Here is a 21489-nt window from a genome sequence, read left to right on the forward strand (position 1 = left end):
ATTTAAATGTTTTCCAAAGCCCTCACACACCCTTTATATGCGCTCAACTGCACTGTGCTGCCACCTGCCTTATGTGATTGGTTATTTAACTCTGATGTGGAAAGTACGTGGTGGTCACATTAATGTGACTGGACTGTGTATATGAAATGAATTTAAAATAAGTCTTTTACAGCAACTAGTATTCTCGCCATGGCAATACCCGTGGTTAAAATTTAAAATGAGTCTCCTGATTTAAATTTAGCTGCCTATGACAAACAGTTGGTTTTCCTATATGTGCAGAAAACATATTCCTGCCATAGCACTGCTCATGAGAAAATTTTTAAAAGAACTTACCCACGGAGGGTTTCAAGAGTTTAAAATTAGCCTCTATACCCCCACCCCCCAAAAGTGTGCATTTTATTTAATATGATCACCCATGAAATGTATATTCACCAGAGTGTTGCCTGCGGTAAAATTGTAAAATAAGCCTCTTGTGTTTTCAGTAAATTATCGCCCTATAGCCAGGGCTAAAGCAGGAATACATGAATACACCGCCAGCTCAGTCATTCCAGCCGAGGACTGCAGTTTCGTGCTTGTTAGCACTCATCAGCTCGGCATAGGAAGTGACTGAGCTTGTGGTGGAAAACCTCTTAAGGAAGTCAAGAGTGCCAAACAAATTGGTAGCTAATATAGGTGAGTGATAATTCTATATTAGCTACCAGTTTGTTTGGCACTCTTGGCTTCCTTAAGAGGTTTTCCACCTCCAGCTCAGTCACTTCCTATGCCGGGCTGATGAGTGCTAATAAGCACGAAACTACAGTTCTCGGCTGGAATGACTGAGCTGGCGGTGTATTCCATGTAAGCCTCTTGTGGTCCACATCTAAAAGCACACAAGAGTTCCTGCCACTTTGTGATGAAAAGGATGCAGAAAGATTAAGCAGTGCAGATAAAAAATGCAATTCCTTGATAACTATGACTATTTTTAAAATCATTACGAAACAAAAATTGATTGGTTGATAAAAACTTTCTCACCTTTAAATGAGTAACCTTAGTTTCTTTACGCAGCGTCTTAACTGCAACAGATTTAGAATCGGAGCACGACCTACGCAAGCGACCATGAGACACCACAGTTAATTGTCCCAAAAACTGAGGCGTGTTTTTTGAGAATACCACTGCGTCATGAGGAATACACTGAGCTGCACAACTACAGTCCCCTCTGGTGACAAGAGAATTGGCATCTTGGTTTTCTCTTCGGCACAATAACAAATCAGTTTTATCTGCAGAAAACATATAAATGTGTTGAAAACAAGCCATTGAACATGATATAACAAATATTTTTGAAGACAACAATGTAAAATTTCGTTCAACAATATAACTTTAAACCAGTGGTGCCCAACCTTTTACTACTCGAGGGCGGTACCTCATGCTAAAATGATTCTCGCAGCCCAGAACACTCATAAATTTTTTATAAACAACATGGGAAAATATGATAACGGAAAGAAAATCTAATAACTGCTGTTGTTATTATTACGCTTCTTTTATTAAAAGCATCTGTTTTTTAGAAACTAATTTCCGAGCGTTTAGTTCTAAATTATAATCCGTTGTCATTAATCGATCTTTTCAGTTTATAATATTAAACAAAACAATGGGCCACATGGTTAACCTGGGCCGGATGTGGTCTGTAGGCCGTGGATTGGGTAGCATTGGTTTCAACTATCATTACTTATTACTTCATTTACAAATTGTACATGAAACCATTTTGCTGCGAACAATTAAGCAGAATCTGTCTTTTTTGGCTTACACATTAATGTACTTGAAGAGGTCGTTCAAACTGCTTTGTTACCACCAATAACTACATTAACAATAAGAACAAGAATAGTCATTTAATTGGAACATGTGTCATAATTGCTGAACACCAGATAACATTCACGAATTCAATACATATAACACTCAATTCAACTTAAAATCATCAAAGAATGAAAGATAATTCCTTGGCCTGCATCTGAGCTCTACAGGGGTCAAAATGGTTAGTGGATTAATTTTAGGGGCTTCGGAGTCAAAAAACTAAGTTGGAATGGGGGGCATGGGTCAAGCATCAGATATCGAGAGAATGAAATTTTTTTGGGTATTGCTAGAAATGGAAATAAAGTGTCGAACAAGAGTAGTAATGCTAACAAGTGTGATTTAGGAAATTTCAGGGTGTTAAATAAAAGCAACTTAGGCATGCTTAAAGTTTTCTATACCAATGCTCGCAGTATTAGGAACAAGATGGATGAATTGAAAAGCATAGTTATGGATGAGAAGTTGGATGTTATTGGAATTACAGAGACATGGGCTACCGAATCTGATGCAGAGTTATTACATATTGCTGGGTATAATTTGTTCAGACAGGATAGAGTAGGTAAAAGAGGTGGTGGGGTTTTATTTTATGTTAGAGACAATTTTATTTGCAATGAATTGGTCATAAATGATGAGCCTACTGATATTGATATGGTTTGGCTGGAGTTGATGAGCAGTAAGGGCAAAAAGCTATGCTTTGGAAACATTTATAGGCCACCTAATTCAAACCAGGGACAAGATGAACAGATGTACCGTATTATTAGTGACATGTCCAGTAAGGGATCCGTCATCATAATGGGGGATTTCAATTTTCCGGGTATTGATTGGAATAATTTTTATCCTGGTAATGGCAAAGAAGAGGAATTTTTTAAAGTAATTGGTGACTGTTTCTTAGATCAAGTTGTAACTCAAGGAACTTGAGAGCAGGCGATTTTGGATCTAGTTTTTCGTGACATAGGAAGTTTTGTTCAGTGGTTGTGTGTAGGGGAGCATATTGGAGATAGTGATCATAACAGCATTAGGTTCCGGATTAAATTTGAAGTGTGCAAAGATGATATTTTTAGGTTTGTGCCCAATTTCAGAAACACTGATTTTGTTGCACTTAGGCAGAGCTTGAAAGAGGTTTTTTCGTCAGGATTGGAAAATAGCCACGTAGATCAGCAGTAGACGGAATTTAAGGATAAACTTGCTAATACGGTTGGGGATTATGTTCCATTTAGGAGAAAAGGTGTTAGTACCAAAATTTGGCCCATGTGGTTCTCCAGGGAGACTAAAGATGCTTTTAATTTTAAGCAAGCCGCTTTTCGTCAGTTTAAAGAAACTGGTCAGAGTGCGGAGAGGCTTCAGTATGGTAAGGCAAGGCGAAATTTTAAGTATTTGGTACGGATTCAGAAAAGGGAATTGGAGCAAAGGCTGGCAGATGACATTGATGGGAACCCTAAGAGGTTTTTTGCTTACGCTAATTCTGGGAAAGCTCGAAACAGTCAAATAGGGCCTTTGGTTGATGAGTATGGAAATTTAATCCAAAACGATAGGGATATTGCAAATGTTCTAAATAACTTTTTTTCCAGTGTGTTTAACGATAACTGTATCTCAACAGTTGACACTAACAAGACACAAGCTATTATACAGCTTGAGGATTTTGTATTTTCCAGGGAGGAGGTTTTATTTCATTTGAAAAAGATTAAAGCAACTAAAGCTCCGGGACCAGATAATATTTATCCAAAAATTTTAGTTGAATGTGCAGAGGAATTAGTGGATGTTATTATGAATATTTTCAATGCTTCTTATAACTCGGGGACGGTGCCAGAGGACTGGAAGCTGGCTAACATAACGCCACTCTTCAAGAAGGGGTCTAAAGGTAATGCTGGGAATTATAGACCTGTAAGTTTGACTTCGGTGATTTGTAAGATTTTCGAAACTTTGATCAAAATTAAGATCATGAAGTTCTTAGAGACTAATAGTCTGTTGACTAGTTTGCAGTATGGTTTCAGGAAAGGTAAATCCTGTACTACTAATTTATAGCATTTCTACGACAAGGTTACCTCAGCTTTAGATAACAAAAAATGTGTGGATGTTGTTTATATTGATTTTCAAAAAGCTTTTGACAAGGTACCGCATGTTGCTTGTCTCAGCAAGTTAGCTGACATAGGAATAGGAGGAAAAACTTTACTTTGGGTTAGAAATTGGCTCACTGGTAGGAAGCAAAGAGTAGTTGTGGGAGGAAATCATTCTAATTGGAGTGATGTTTTAAGTGGGGTTCCTCAGGGATCAGTTTTAGGGCCTCTTTTGTTTATTATATTTATGAATGACATCAATAAAAATATTTCTGGAAGCATGAATTGTTTTGCTGATGATGTAAAAGTTATGGGGATTGTCGAAAATGAAGAACAAGTAAATCAGCTTCAAGAGGATTTAGATCATATTACGAAGTGGGCAGATAAATGGGGTATGGCAGTTAATGTAGGGAAATGTCAAGTGCTACACTTAGGTCATGGAAATAAGCGTATGAGATATCATTTGCAGGGTTCAGTCATAAATCAGGCAGAAAATGTTATGGATCTGGGTATCTTAATAAATCAGGACTTCAAGTTTAGTCAACAGTGCAGTATTGCTAGTAACAAAGCCAACAAAATGCTTGGGTTTATCAATAGATCTATATCAAACAAATCTAAGAAAGTTCTTCTGCCTTTATATAGGAGTTTAGTAAGACCTCATTTGGAGTACGCTGTTCAGTTTTGGTCGCCTTATCTGAAGAAAGATATTTTTGTATTGGAAAGGGTTCAAAGAAGGGTAACTAAATTAGTAAGGGGACTCTCAGATTTAGATTATGATACCAGACTTAATAGGCTTAACATGTATAGCCTGGAGCAAAGGAGAGTCAGAGGGGACATGATTCAGTTATTTAAATTTATCAAAATGAAAGATGTAAATGGATTAAATTTTTGCGGGGAAAGCAGGACAAGGGGTCATTGTTTTAACCTATTTAAATCTCAGGCTAACTTGGAAATCAGGAAAAACTACTACTTTAGCAGGGTCGTGGGCACTTGGAATAGCTTACCGGAAGAGACGGTAATGAGCAAGGGGGTGGATAGCTTTAAGAGGGCCATTGATCTTCATTGGGGACTAATTAATTGACTAGGACCAGCCTAGCTGGGCCCAGAGCCTGTTGCTGGTCGTCACATTTGTATTTGTATTTTAATTAATCGTGCTCCTTCATGTTTTATCTTCCCTGTTTTGTAAGTAAACTGGTTAAATGAAGAAAGATTGAGAAAATAAGAGCTCAAATAAATAAGGAAAAAGTCCATATCTATAAGAAATAAATTTTACTTTGGTAAAACAACTAACATCAAGTGCAAAACTAATCTTTTGCAGACCTATGTTGGAGATTAAAAATGTCCCATAGCGGGTGTTTCTTTATCGGGCAGTGTCCAAGATATGTTTAAACTACTATACAACTTTCACGCTTAAAATGGCCGCTATGATAATGATTCTAGGACACTTGTATGACTTATAACACTCTCCAGTTACATTTAATAACTTCAATGGATTTACCAAGAGAGAAACCTTTTTTTAACTAAAATTCAAAGGATTAAACATGTTCTGAGCTAGGTTGAAGTAATTGGCCCTCCCTGCTCACATTTAGCCGATCTATAGGCATAATACCGTACGAATTATAAAATACAATCTAGATCACTGATAGGAATGTTAATTTAGAATATAAATATATATAAATAAAACACATAAAATATTAAGCAGTAACTTGCAACCCCTAAGCCATGGTTAAGGCAGAACTACATGTAATATACCAACAGCCCGGTTATAACACCCAGAGACTGCAGTTTCGTTCTCCTAATGAACTCATTAGTCTGGAATAGGGAATAACTGAGCTGGAAGCAGCTGTCACCTCATTGAAGCAGAGAGCACCCTGCCTTAGCCCTGGTTTAGTGGCGGTAACTTATTGCTTAATATCTAAGCTTTGCCTTCAATTCACGAGTTGAACTGCACAATGTCTGCAGACTCTCGCTGGTGAGATAAATTCATTTTAGCTACCAGTTTGTTACAGTCTCTAGTGTTCCTGCTAGGCCTTTTTTGGAGGGTGCAGCTCCCTGCCCTTTTCAAAATCAGCAGAATGCGCCTTGCCCTTCTTTTAGATCGCGAAATGCGCCCCGCCCTTTTCAAAAATAAGAAATTGAACCCTGTGTTTTTAAAAAGATGCCTCAACCATCCTTTCGACCTGCCGCAATATCAGGGCAATTTTATTTGTCCAGCGATCGTCTGCAAAAACGCCCATGTCTTATCCTCGTTCACAGAATTTCACCCTAAAAACGGCCCCATAAACAAAAGGGGAAGCAAATACCTAGGCAAAGAGGGGATGAGATTCTCAGAATCTCATCAGAATTCAAACAGGCTTATCAGTAGGAAACAAAAGCATGTTCTTCTACTGAAGGTGGGTAGGGAGGAGTAGGGTCCTCTGGGAAAGGAGAGATCTTTGTTTCATTCCTTCCCATCCTTGACCTTCTGAGAATCAACAGTGAGAGAGGGAATAGGACATTTTCCTAACATTTCAGCCCTTTGTGTCCGTTTTTCGTTTGCACATGGAAATTAGGCTTAACTAATTTCAGCACATTGCTAGTGATTGTGTAGCAATCTTTTCACATCTGTTTCTGGAAAGTTAACTTTCTGATTGTTTCCTAAGAAGAACATAGTACAAAGCTCACTGGGCTAAAATGCAAAGGTATTTTTTTAATATCTTAGATTTTTAACCCCCATCCCCAGCCCCCCCCCCCTAAAAAACCGTTTGAAATGGAAACATATCGCATTGACAGGCAGGGTTGCGCCAAGTCTGATTGGTGCCGTTGTGCAAATGTCTTTTGAGCGCCTTTATGCAGTGACGAGCAAAATATTGTTAACTCCTGGAGGCAGGTTTTGCAGACAAATGCAAAATGGGAAAAAAATCGTTTGGCATTTGATTTATTAAAATAAAAACAATCTGTAAATTTTCAATTTTGGAACACAGTGTACGTGTTTACTTCATATTTCTAATTTATTTCGAATATGAGCGGGTGTAAAGGGGATATCACACGAGAGAAATTACAGGACATCGCAACCGCAATAGCAACCGTAACGCTATCCGGAACTGGTTTTACTACTCACTTCCACAAACGATTGCTCCAAAATTCTCGTGTGCTATGGAGATTCGCAGTTGCTCGTATAGGGGCAAACTTTTTCCTCCGCTAGAAAAAAATTGCCTTTAATTCTGGGCAAGTTACGAAGGAACCAATCAGGGCGCTGAGATTTCGTGACGTCAGGCAGCGTCACTGTAAAATACATTTGCAATCGTGGCGACAGAAATGTGGGGATTCCTTTTTATTGTTCTATTTATTTTATGTTTCAAAAATTTTCAGTTACACTTTAAAAAACGGATGAGCGACATTTAATCTTTGGTTTTGCATCTGATTTTGAATTTAAATTGCTACTTATATGTTAGTTAACATCAGTGCGAATTTTATGCATTTCTTAATTTATATTGGTGTTTTTCGTTTCATTGGGTGTTTGAAAATTGTTTTGCACAAATGTTACAATGGGGTCGTTTCCAAAATTTTAAACGTATTTTTTTCTGAAAGAGCATGTTTAAAAACAAAGGATCTGACCATTTTTAAAATAATTTGTTTTTGTTTAATATTTTTAAAAAAATTACTTAAATCGTGGCGCTTTCATTGCTTACATTTCTGTCGTGTGACGTCACGAATGATGAAATGCCATTCGTGTTGACATTCACAGAGCAAAATATTTAATTCGCATCTTTACTCACGTGTATTTGTGACGTCATCAAGACCACGCCTTGTTTGAAAAATCGGACATTTAAAAAAATTAATTAAAAAATAACGGTTGGGAAAATAAAAGTATTTTTGGGTCCTTTTTTTTTGCTTATTCTATCAATTTCAGTGATAAAAGTACTACTTTTGACTGGAGGAAACCACCCCATTCTGAAAACAAATTGAACAATTACAGTAAATTTTTTCCTTGAAAAAGTTACGTGAAAATTCCTTTTTAAAAATCGTAGCATTGAAGCTGCACTTTTCTTTTTTAATTCAAACTGATGGGTACATACAGTATGTACCATTTGAAAATACTTAAAATGTAGGAGAATGTGAGGCAAAGTGAAATGGTGAAATATTTACTCTACTTTCAGCTCCACCTATTTAGTAATATTTTGACTGTGTAGTAACACATGTACTCTATTCCAGTCAAGAAAAATAATCCCTCTGAAAATCAGAGAATATGATAATACAAAGAATTTTTTTTAAATAATACGCACATTGTAATATTTTGTTGAGATGTAAAAAATTATGTTTGGCATTATTAAATGATAAAGTTATTTTTATTAACATTTGAAATATTGATTGAGACGTACTAATATTCAATGCAGTGTTAATTTGCTCAGTATTAAGCTTATTTGTATTATAAATGCTTGTATAGCTTGTATAAATGCGCATCATCGTTTCATTACATTTTTTTAAAGTGTCACTTTATTTTTAAATGTCTGGAACTATTTTAATAAACTCGGCCACAGATTTTCCTGTGTGCAATATGTATTTAGTGGCGTTATATTTGTGTAAGTTAAAGTGTTAGCACATCTCCAATATATTTATGAACTCGAAGTTTAAAAAAATAATTATGAAAGGCCTATTGATCAGAGTTTGCTGGCTTTTTTTTTTTTTTTTTAATTTTTCATGTTTGTTTTAAGCTATGAGTTTAGGTATAATTTGTTAGAAATAAAATTTCTTCTTACTGTCAATAAATGACTAATAATTCCTATCTAAAATTAAGATTTAATTTAGTAGTTATGGGGGAAATTAAGCCTAGAGAAGTCATATATTCTGTATGTCTTCTTTAAATGTAACAAGAGTATCACTTTAAATCAAACATTTAATTAATAATAAGATAAATAAATACCTTTGTGCTGAATAGTAAAGTCAGAACAAACAACGTAAGTAGAAGCACAAATTTGTAAAAAATTTGTGCTTCTACTTACGTTGTTTGTTCTGAATTTAATTAATAGTAATAAAAGTTTTCTGTTTTTCTGAAATTTTCATCATAAGTTCTACAAATTAATGTTAAAACTCAAATATGAATTTAACAGGAGGAGCTTTGGTGACTGCATGAAATAATAATTGATGCTCTAGCCATCTTTTCACAAATCCACATACAATTAAAGCTGCAAGAGCTGCATTAAGTATTTGATTACTAATTTCATCCATAAGTGTCGAATTAACGCGACGCAGCGTGATAACTAAATGCGGAATTGACGAAAAGCGATGAACAAGCGCAAGCACGTGGATGTAAGCTAAAAAATGGTAGCCCCCGTTGTGAACAAATCGAGCAACCGTCCGCGCAACCGGCAGTAACCCTATAGGCGACTTCCCGTCCGAAAAACCAGTTCCACATAGAGTTGACGGTTCCTATTGCAGTTATGATGACCCGTAATTTCTCTCGTGTGATATCCGCTTAAGGGACGGGTGATTGAAACTGACTTCTGGACTCTGACTTTTTCTCTTGGAAACCTTGTATTGAGCTGCCGTTAAAAAAGAGATGGCCAGTTTCAGTTAATCAAAGCATTTTACCCCAACAATTTTTAAAAAATCTTGGAAGGTGATCGAAATAATTATTACTTGCTAGTATGCAGCTTAAATTTTATTTGATATACTGTCCAGAAAGCAAGATGTCTACTTCTGGACTTTATATTGATCGATATTTAGTTTGTTTCTGAAGAGAGTGTTTCAAAATATAAAAAATTCTGAAAAACCTTCTTTACTGAGATAGTGTGATTTTTCAGGCTGGGCCCAGTTTGACGAACCCAGTCTGTGATATGCTAATGCATTTTTGGAAAAAGAAAATATTTTAAACATCAAAGTTAACACTGCTCTAAATATATCTCTATTTATTAAATAATTATTTAAAGTTTTATGCCGGTCAAAATATAACAACAGAGTACTGAATAGATTTCTAAATTGAAGTGTAGAGGATATTTATCCCTAAAATCTGAAACTGAAATCATTTCCGGCAAAATCAAAAATTTTAAAATACGGGACAGTTACAAAAGGAATTTTATTTAAGATCCAAAACAAATACATAGTATCCCCAAAGCTTTTTTTTTTTTAAATTTAATGCACAAATAGTTAAAAAGAAAAAGGGAGGGTAATCAAATAATTATGGGCACCACTTTTCGGAACTAAAAAATTAACCTAAATTACTGTCTACAATGTATAAATATTACAAACATCTAAGTAATATGCAAATGTGCTTACCTTTTTTTTTCTTTTAAATGTATCATAACATGAAGCAGTGGAATTACAACGAATTAAAAATCACAAAAAGACTGTTTGCTCAAATTATAATACAAGATATTCACCTCAAGAACCAAATGGGGATAAGCAAATTTCTTACTCCTCGTATTCTCAACCTTGTGTAATAAAAACATACCGAAATAGCATTCATGGATCTACATTAAGAATGAAAATGCTAATGTGTGCAAAATTGCTTGTTTTCAGTGTAAAAGATAGTGCTTTTGAATAGCATGTTTAGACACAACAAGTCAATAATTTTTCCGTTTAGATTTTCAGCGAGACGGATTGTTTCAATGAGCAGTATAACTTCATCGACTCCGTTAGATATCATGAAGAATTCCATTTTACTTTTTGGTCAGAGTTTATTTTCCTTTCATTTGAAGCATTTTTGATTGGTAGAGCTCAACCTTGCACATAGGGACGGTGCGGCAATGTTGACAGGGCGTTCATTTAATTCTTTCCTTTTTGCTAAGTATTTTTATTATCTTTGTATATATGTGTGTGTGTGTGTGTGATTCATATAACAGATTATTTAAAACACTTATTGACGTAATAAAAAGCATACTTTTGACATACTTGTGCATTTTTCTTACTAAAATGATCTTGCACTGTTTCTTTTTCTTTTATAAATATTATACAATTGATTTTTAAAAAAATCACAAAATTAAAATGCCGATATATTAAATTTTCACAAAAATTGTCTGAGATAAAAATCTTAGCTCTGCCCAAGCTGCTTATGCATTGTATTTAAGAGCACATACATCTACCAACACATTTGTGTTATGAATTTGAACAACTCCAAGACTAGAAAATAAGCTCAAATAAAGTCTTTTTACTTTTGCAACTTGCTACCACTGCATTTTTGAAGCACTGCACACAGTATTTTAAGTTAATTATTCTATTTGAAGTAATATATTTAGAAAAAAAAGGAGAATTTACACTCATCACGATTTTGATGTCTATTAAAATACTCAATGGCACAATGCATATTACTAGGCAGTTTCTTTGGTAGGAAGGGAAGATCAGTAATTAAATACTGTTCTTCTTAAATTGAGATTCAAAAGGTTTTTAAATGCCTAGAATTTTTTTTACTCTTATAGGTAGTAAAAATTATGGCCTGAAAAGTGTTGAAAAACACCCAAAGCCAAGTTTCAGCATTAGCTAAATGTTCCTATGGAGTGTAGAAAATGTGCTTAGCTTAGTTGGCATTTGTGTGTGGGGGGGGGGGGTAAGCTAACCCTATTCTGAAGACAAGTGCGTGTTTTCTGGATGAAATCATATTTAATACTAAAGTCAGTGGTGACGGCGATAGAGGGAGGGGAGGGGGGGGGGGTCATGGTGCAGACTAGACTGTTTGAATTTTTGCAAGGTGTTTTAAGTGTTATTTCTCCTCTTAATTTGGGGGGGGGGGAGCACTCAGTACTTTTTGAGTGGTGCATCATTGGTCTTGGGTTGGGGAACACTGCGTAGAAATAGTGCGCTTTTTTAAAAAAGTGTCCCTTTCAAAGGCCAGCACCCTGCCCCTTTTTTTTTTTTTTTTTTCTAGAGTGAACACTAACAGTCTCTGCTTCAATGAGATGACATGTCTCCAGTTCGGTTATTCCCTATTCCAGACTGACGAGTCCATAACAAGGACGAATCTGGAATCTCTGGATGGGATAACTGGGCTTTCTGGTTTGAATTATCTGCATAGAATATGTCTGATTAATAATCACTATTCAACAGTTCAGAATGGTTAATGAAAATCTTACCATATTCGGAAGGTGGAATGCAGCGTGTGAAGTTTAAATTGCTCTCCTTTGAATGATAGGACAATAGCTGCATGATGGATGGAAAGCTAGCCCTTGATCCTTGAAGAACATAGAAATCATTGGCATCTTTAAAGATTTTAAAAGTGAACACTTTTTCAGAATCTGGTGCACTTGCATTGGAACACACATCTATGTAATATTCATCATACATGGTTTCATTTTCTCGCAATATATAGCAACCTGCTTCATTGGAGCACTTCTCCTCAAGTTTTTGATAAGCGAACACAGCACTACACAAGTAAAAATAAAAAGAAATGTATTCAATATATTCATATAGATAGATACAGTTGTGTGAACTCTCTTATTACCAATGACCACAGTTAATATGAAATCACATCTAAAAGAAACATTTTGTTAGTAAAGTTTGGCTTGTTATTAAATTACGTTAAAAACCCCCTGCATAATACCTGCATTAAAATTAAAAATGAAAACATTTAATGAGGTTTAAAAATAACGGTAAAAAATAGTTTTTTGTTACTCCAAAGGCTAAAGCGCCATCTATTGGCATTTTCTGAACTACATCTTCAAAATTTATTTTGAACAAAATAGTGACATAAAGAATTATTTTAGAGAAAACTGCAAACGAATCGACTAATTTTTCTGTTTTTATGATCATTTGAAATTTTGGATTCTAAACTTTAATGGCGCAGATCTCCTACGAAAGAGGTTTGGAACACTTATTTTTTACTTTATATTATTTGTCTTGATGTGTGCTATTCCCCCTTAAATTTTTTCACAAGTGTTCAGAAACACCCTGTATATATACTCTGTACCTGGGAGGCAAAAGTTTTTCCAAATCAAGGTTTAAGCATCATCTTAGCCACCCCCCAAGAGCAAGGGTGCAGTTCCTTAAATATCACCAAGGAAAATTCCCTCCCCCTGACCCCCCAAAAAAGAGAAAAACTCCCTTTAAATCAACAAAGGGAGGAAGTAAAATTTTCCTCCTTTAAAAATTTCAATGCTACAGTCTGTGCCATGACCATTTACCTCCCATGTCCACTGCACGGATTTACATTTGGCACTTCTGTGTGTTCATTATACTGTGCATGTTTGTGTTAGTTTCTTTTCTTAAAAAAGTAATTTTCAATCATCACTAGTGTGCTTTTTAATGCAGACTTTATAGACATTAATTCATAAAACACTTGATTATATCGTGTTTTAGGAATGTTGTATTTTCCCTGTATCTCAGTCTGATTTTTCCTGAATTTGTCACAATTTTCAAAAGTATTAAAAGGAATTCGTTCTTTCCCAAAAATTAACATTATATGCAATAATTAACGAATGATAAATTCATAAATATGATATAAATAGAATAAATACAGTATTAACGAACATTAAACACTTTAGTTGATTCCATAATTATTATAAATGAATTATTTAGTATAGTATCAAAACCAGCTCAATTCACAAGCTTCTAAAGTTTTTTCTTTCATAATTAGATTCTTTTTAGTTGATACTATCAGGCTAGAAATCAATTTGGAATGAATCCCTCTCAATCTGGTAAATAACTGGTTTTATTTCAAAACACTTCAAGCTATAATTAAACACCTCAAGCTATAGTACAAGGCATACCTAACAAGCTGAACAATACCTCATGAAAAAACATCCTAAGCTAAAGTAATGCAAAGATAAAATTCCGAAATACTCTCTGGGTCATGAATAATACTTAAATATTTTTGTTTTCCAATTATATTCAACGGGAAATGCTGCTATGGTTGTTTGAAGATAAATTCATGAAACAGTTCAAGGACAAAAAAAGAAACGTAAACTTCTTTTAGTTTTAACACATAATTTAATAACTAAGAGAAGGTATACTTAAAAAAATGAGGGGGGGGGGAAGAAACTAATGAATAAGACATTATTAAAGAAAACATACCCAATAGGTCCATGGCATTTCATAGCCCTAAGATTAATAAGAGAAGGAGTCGGCAAGTCTTTACACAGATTAAAAGTCCATTTTTCGGTTAGACGATAGTAACCATCAAGCAATGAAACAAAAGAATGCATCTGAGGTTTTCCATGAAATTTCAAATACTAGAAAAAACAAAATACATTTAATGTTTCATTTCTAATCATTTACTGAAGAATTATAAACACATTAAATTGACCACAGATAAAGCAAACAGAAAAGCATACATAAGGGATCTTCCATAAATGATATCATGCTTTGTGTGTGTGGGGGGGGGGGGGTAACAAGAGGTGTAACAACATTCTACACTTTTTATGATATGAAAAACTGTGTCATGTGACAAGGGATAAAGTTTAAGTGAGGTGAATGTTATGTTTTTCAGTATGCATTTCATGCTAAAATTCATAGAAAAAGTAAACATATATGAAAATTGTTACATGAGTTCCTGTATATTTTTGAGAATGAACTTTTTTCACTTTTCCAGGCTTTCTGTGTCGTTTTCAAAATTTCTCCGATTTTTAGCACAATAAAGTATGAACTTAAAGTAAATAGAAAAGAAGAGCACTTTTAATTTTACATTTATATTACTGTAAGTATTATATTAAGATGTTAAAAATTTTAAATTCAGGAAAAATGTGCAAAAAATATACTATATTCTTAAAAGTGAATGGTATTAGAGATCAGTGCTGTTGTTGGGTAAAAAATATTTGAGGAACGCCCCTTTGTTTGGGTTAGGTGTCATGGTTGATGAATTGTTAGGCCAAAAAAGATCAGTTCAGATTGCTTACATGACAGCTTTGACTTAATTATTATATATACAGGTAAATATTATGCTTCTACTGACAAAAAAAAACCTGTGTTGAAGCCAATGTTGCACCCGCTCAACTTTCATGACAGTTCATCATATGAATAGTTTTACTACTTCATAAAAATTTAGTGACATAATATTTTTTTAAAACTTTTTAACATGTAAGTCAAATAGAAGTAAGTAACCAAAAAAGCATGTTCAATACAATCCAACATAATTTTAGTTAGTGATTTTTTGGACTTGCTTCTTAGCTTAGTTTTTTGTGACATGACAGAAAGTAGGTCCTCAATCACCAAATGAAATTGATACTTCACTTTCAATCAAAAAATTGGTCTTGCTTTTCTTCGAGGACAAAAATGAAACTAACTGTTTTACAGATTCAAATTTTATAATGTGTATTTAATTGCAGCATGCAATGAATGTCCATGAATGAAGGTACTTCTTTTTTTCAACGAATTGACCCCCTCTTCCCCTCAGTCACACTTCATTTTACCCCCTCCCCACCCTTTTCACATGTCTTGCTGTTTTTCATATGCATAATTCATTAAACCTTTGCACACAAATTACTGTACCATGACAAAACAATTTAGGAAGTACGACATACCTGAGGGACACCATTTTGACGACTTATTTCAACAGTCTCATCATTACGCATACTGATATAACAAAGATCTTCAATTGAGCAAATATAAGTCCATGCCTGCAAGGTATATAGTACAATATTTAAAAAACCAAATAAGGCATAAAATATTAATTTTAACTATTATGCTAAATTCAATAAACACGTTATGATAATTTAGAATAATGACTATCAGCTGTGGGTGGATCCCACTAATTTGTGCACTACTTTACTTTCAACTTTCTACATATACAGGGTGTCTCAGTTAAATGTCTTAGAACTCTTACGAGGCGTAGGGTGCATCCTGACAACTCGAAATCACATAGCAATCAGGGTCAGGAATGCTTTCCAGAAACGGGGATGTACACAGAAGCACCATAAAGAAAAAGAGACCGAAAGTGAAAAACTTTTTAATAATACATGTAAAAAAGTAAAAGGTACAAACATCAAAGTCAGTGTAAGTTTTTCTCTACCGGCTACAATTCAAACTCGCATCTTTGTGTAAATCACATCATTCATATTTTTTTAATGTTAACACAAAATAAACATCTTGTTTTTCATAATATGACACCCATTTATTTCAGATTGTATGTTCAAATAGGTAATAATTAAAATACAAAACTGTTCAATACTTTGACATAAACAACAAACCAGTTATTAGCACTATTTTTGTGGATATAAAAGGAATAACTAACATCGAATTTTGGGGGAAGGGTGCAGAAAATGTTTGCCCCAAGCCCCTTCATCTCTTAGGATGCCCCTGGTCAATACTTTGGAATTGAGTCGATGTTAGAATTTCAGTAGAATAGTAATTTCTAAAACAGGAGTATTTTAGTGGCTTTGCAGTTTGCAACACACTTACCTCGGTATAAACAAACAAAATAACTCACTCAACTTAAACTACAGTGCTGGATCTAGGGGGGGGGGAGGGGGCAAGCTTAGGCCTTAGGTCAGGACAACAACTTCTCGGGGGCGACAAATTCACCCTACTTCTTTCTTTCCTTTTTTTTGTGTGTGTATGTTTGTGTGTGGTTTCTCAATGTAAAGACTTGAAGGAAGATTAGTAAAGACAGCAGTTTTGTATCAGCTTGGAAAATCCAAAGATCCAACACTGCATAGTCTTGAAAGTGACATAGTGACCAAACAGTGTAGCATCATATTTTTCAATACTTTGTAACATTTTTTTCAGTAGTATACAATTTAGTACCTAATTCAATATACATATATATATAATTCAAATGTGCATAAACATACATCATGTACAAAAAAAAAAAAAAAGAGTTTTCTGAAAAACATGGTTAAGTATATAAGTCAATGAATTGAAATCTGGCTGTTTAGATGGGTAGATTCTGATTTTAAAAACATGATAGCTGAAATGTTTTGAAAATTAAAAATCAAACAAGATTACATTGCAATACAAAAACACCAAACATAATGAATTTTATAAATGTTGGTTCAACTTACCTCCTTACGTCTTTGAACACACATTCTCAGTCCAGGATATACAGGATGATAAGGGCTGACACAAATTGAGACTTCATACACCTTTCCACCATCATCCACTAAAACTGAATATGTTTCTGATCCATAATCTGGAACCAACTCTGTAAGCTCTTGAAGATATTTTTCCTGCAAGAAAAATTTACAATACTTTGTACATGTACTTGTCATCTCATGAATTCACACATACAAACTCAAAAATAATACCATTAAATGTAACGCCAAAGTAATAATATCAAACAAACCTTTCTATCCCAAGTGGAAGCTAGTGTAGCAATTTTTTGAAAATAAGTCTTTAATAAAAAATTGGAGACTGGCATGATCACTCAAGACCTTGTGACAGGGCCAATCCTCAGAGACCACTTGCCTTTACATTTGAAACTGGTAAATTAAGCAATTGGAAAGTATGTGGTACTTTGTCTCAGTACATAAAATAGATAAAAATTTAGAAATTAGGAAAGAATAAATCATGCATTCAATGCCCCTTCTTCATCAGAAAGCATAAATAAATTTACATCGAGTTAAAATTTTGAAGCAGAAGGATGCATGACTTTGGATATGCATAATTTAACCAAGCATAAACCTTGGAAACCTTTCCAAGGTTTATAAAAAGAAAGGACCACAATTTTATGAGAGGGAGAAAAATTTGCAATGCTATGCGATAAATACCAAGGCTGGGAGTCGTACGAAAAATGTCCGACTTTGGGAGTTTTCAAAAGACTTCGACTCTCTCTCTCTGCTTCCTTTACCCCAAAATCAGTCCAACTCCAACTTTGCAAGCACTGGCAGAGTTGGGGACTTTGAGGAAAAATGACCAACTCCGACTCTTGAAACTTTAAACCTTCGATTCTGACTCCTTTATACCAAAATCAGTTATGCTACATTATATTCTAAAAGTGTTCATCTGATGCACCCCCCCCCCCCCCCCCCCACTACTTTATCTGAACTTCTTACCAATCCCTTACTATCATGATCCACAGATCGAAGTCTCCCATCTTGGCTATTTTCAAGAAGAGATTTAATAAATTATTGGCAAAAATCCTAAAATGAATTTTGACCTCTCACAAAAATTTTTCACTTCAACCCTTTGAATGGCAGTAGCAGCACCCTAAAGACAAATCTCAGATCCCTTTTGCAATTTTTTGAATTAAAACCACTTGAGTCTTTTTCTTTCCACATTGCACCAAAAAATGACAGCACAAAAAAAATGGCTTTTTCTGCTGGCTCAATCAATTGTTCAAATCATCTTAATTTTTGAACTCAAAAATGGCTCATTTTTAAACATTTTAAAATTTTTAAGTAACACTAAAAGGGTCAACAATTTTTCTTCATTTTCCTTAATGTATCAAATTTTTGTATAAGAGTCAAATTCATTTTTACATGTATAATGCAGTTTTTCCGGTCCTTCGTGGCCTGGTGTGAACAATCGAGTTGTTTGAAAAAATCTATTTTTTTATTTCGGAAATGCATTACCTCTCAAAAGTTGAAGTTTGATGCCCTCAATTGAGGAAAAAAATTCTGAATTGACATCTTCAGTTCGTGCATCAGGCTGAAAGTTTGAAAAAATAGTATGTTAAAAATTGAATTCTTCAAAAAAAATATTTGTTTTTTAATTTTTCTGACGGAACAACCATAAATTGTCCGTATATAGCATAGTTTGAATCTAAAAAAATGTTTTATAGCTTTTACGTAAGATCTTTAGGTAGCGCATATGCCTTGAATTGGGCTAAAATTGCCTAAAATTTGAAATTTGTGTATGCGCACCGAATAATCTTATGTAAAAGCTGTAAAATATTTTTTTAGGTTCAAACTACGCTATATACTGATAATTTCTGGTTTTTGCACTATAAAATTTAAAAAAAATATATGATGTTAAAATATTTGAAAAATTCAATTTTTAACAAATTTTTTTCAAATTTTCAGCCTTATGCGCCAAACTGAAGATGTTAAATCAAAATAATTTTTTTTGCATTTTCCACAATTGAAAATACAAAACTACAACTTTTGAGAGGTAGCTCGATTCTGAAATTAAAAAATCGTTTTTTTCGAACCACCGTAGTGAACAAATGCAGACCCTCTGCAAAAAAAAAAAACTTCTAAAAATATTTTTGGCCATAAGATCTAAATTAAGATTATCAACTAAAACCACTTGTATTTTTACATTCTTATTATATTTCAAAGAGATTTAATGACTCTTGCCGGAAAAGGGTTTTGCAAATTTTGACGAAGATACCTTAACAAATTCCGCATTTTGTCTACTGTTCTTCCAGCCTCTGCTAACAGCTTTCTGAAGAGGATCTCTTAAAAAATTATCCCACAATGGACTTCGCTTCAAGTCTTGAGGTAAAAAGTCTCTGCTATTATACTTCATTGTGTCGGGAGTTAGCTTCAATTCCAGCATCAGGCGGATGATATCGGTGGCAACAAGACCGAGAGCCCTTTCTCGTAATTGTCTACCCATGAGTTCAGGAACCTTTCCATCCAAGAAATCGTTCCGAACTTGATGAAAATAATAGCTGAAAGTCCTTGCATCAGTCTTCTCCTATTAAGAAATTTTTTGAACGGATTAGTGAAGTATAGTATTGATATAAACACAAAATTACAAGTTACGTGATTTTTTTAAAGATCGTCGATAAATGATGGCAAGCTTTATCAAAAGAGGGGAGTGGAATTATAAAATTGTGACAGAGGATTGCGTCCCATTTCCAAGGGGAGAAAAGTAACAAGTAAGCGTAACATCCCCTTTTTTATGTCTATAAAAAATAGCAAACAGGGTTGTAAGAGTTTTGGCCAGTGGTGGCTTTAACCACAGATAAAACCGGCTTGGATAAAATCAGTTGTGCCCAGTTTTGGCCATTGAATGTGGATGTAGGAAATAACAAAAGTTAAAATCAAAATAAATGAGTACATAATTAAAAGACATATGAAACATCAACTCCATAATCAATCACTATTCATTATTTAAGCAAACAATTATTTTAAATAATAAATGACCGCATGTTTAAGAAGATTAGTCACATCAAAGGAGAAATATGTCATAATTCTTTAAAAATCTGTTTTGAACAGTGTAAATAGTACAATATATACTTGTTTTTACAGTTTTATGAGCACAAAATGAATTACAAATCAAAACAAAGTATATTACTTAGTTTTTAACTCATTGAATACATGTTACAAGTTTTGTGAAAGATAGCTATTAGTTTATATTGCAGGCTGTTTTGTATTTTTAATAAACGAGCATCCTTTGTCTTTTTTGAGAACAATTTTTAATGTTAATATAAGAAAAGTTATGATATAGACATCCTATTTATTTTATTTATGCATTGAAATGTGCAACATTATGCATACAAAATGTATGATATTAGTGTGCTTTTATACAATACAGTTTTGGCCACCTCTATGATGGTTAAATCCAGTTTTTGCCAGTGGCATGGCCAAAATAGGTTTTGTCTGGCCAAAATGACAACCCCCGTGAGAAAAGGAGGGCAGGGAATAAGGTAAAGCATGACACTTTGTGACAGAGAGGGGAAAGGATCAAATTCGTTGAAAGTGTAACATCATTATATGACTGCATCGGAGCATGTTTATTAATTGCTTGTATAATGAGAATGAATGATAAGAATGAACTTGAACTACATTATTCTTTTAAAATTATACATTTTATGAACAGACAAAGTTAAGTTATACTTACTATTAATCGCTTGATACTTGGTGTCCTGAAACGCAGCCTAAGCTGAAAAGTCAAATTTTTTTCACAGGGTAATTCAATGCGTTTACTTGGAGCATACCAAAGTAAGTTTCCAGGGCTCCATAAACCGAACAGATGCCTGGAAATTGGCTGTATTTTTAAATATTTGCATGCTTCAATGATGACATCTTCCACTAAATATGACTTTTGATCAGACAATATAAATGGTTTCTCTCCAGTGCAAAATTCTACAATTAACTTTCCCTCCATTATGTGAAAAGAAAGACTTGCTATATCGTCAATGTGTATTCATTTGGAAGCACAATATAAGTTTAACTTCTTATACAAGTAAAATATTTCAAAACCAAATTAAAGGCCACAAAAAGAATAACAAACTGTCAAGTCACGATTCAATTATGCTGCATTTATCTTCATGTGAGTATTTTAATTCAAGAAATCAGTGAAACCAATTCTTTGTGTCTGTTTCATTACTAGAAATAATACACAATAATACGCATGTAATATTATTACTACATAGTCATTATATTCGCCAGCGGATGCAGACAAACAAGAGACAGTAAAACTGGAACTGGTAATAAAGCATGTGATGATCATTATACACATAAGATTTGATCAGAATAAAACAAATTAACTATGCCAATAGATGGCAGCACCCATTTTGAATTTTTGAGACGATGCGCGAAAATACGTATTTTTCATATGTAAATCAGAAATTGATGCCCGAAGTACCAATAATAAATGTACTTATTCATTCAAACAAAATAAAAGAACTAAAAACATAAGTATGTTGCACTTTTTTCTTGAATATGCAATTTTCCCTAGAAATTAAAAAGGAGGGTCCCTTTAATATCGTTTTTCCTGTATCAAGCTGAGTTACGGATTGAAATGAAATGAAGTAAATTAAGTGTTTGCTATTCCGGAAAATTTTACACGTCGGTCAATGCAGGAACGATCCTGGGTCCAT

General features: G+C 34.1%; 1 protein-coding gene across 1 annotated transcript in view; it reads right to left on the minus strand.

Moving 5' to 3' along the window:
* The window catches only part of LOC129225019 (tyrosine-protein kinase JAK2-like), a 39957-nt gene extending 19183 nt beyond the window's left edge, over positions 1-20774 (minus strand). Inside the window, exons 1-7 of the mRNA XM_054859566.1 lie at positions 20508-20774; positions 19050-19358; positions 16781-16945; positions 15302-15397; positions 13857-14014; positions 11921-12210; positions 1012-1256 (exon numbers count right to left, since the gene is read on the minus strand). Of these exons, the coding sequence (XP_054715541.1) occupies positions 1012-1256; positions 11921-12210; positions 13857-14014; positions 15302-15397; positions 16781-16945; positions 19050-19358; positions 20508-20774 (1530 nt within the window). The remainder of the gene's footprint in view (positions 1-1011; positions 1257-11920; positions 12211-13856; positions 14015-15301; positions 15398-16780; positions 16946-19049; positions 19359-20507) is intronic.
* Positions 20775-21489: the final 715 nt, after the last annotated feature.

The sequence above is a fragment of the Uloborus diversus genome, chromosome 6 (genome assembly GCF_026930045.1).
Source record: "Uloborus diversus isolate 005 chromosome 6, Udiv.v.3.1, whole genome shotgun sequence".
NCBI lineage: Eukaryota > Metazoa > Arthropoda > Arachnida > Araneae > Uloboridae > Uloborus > Uloborus diversus.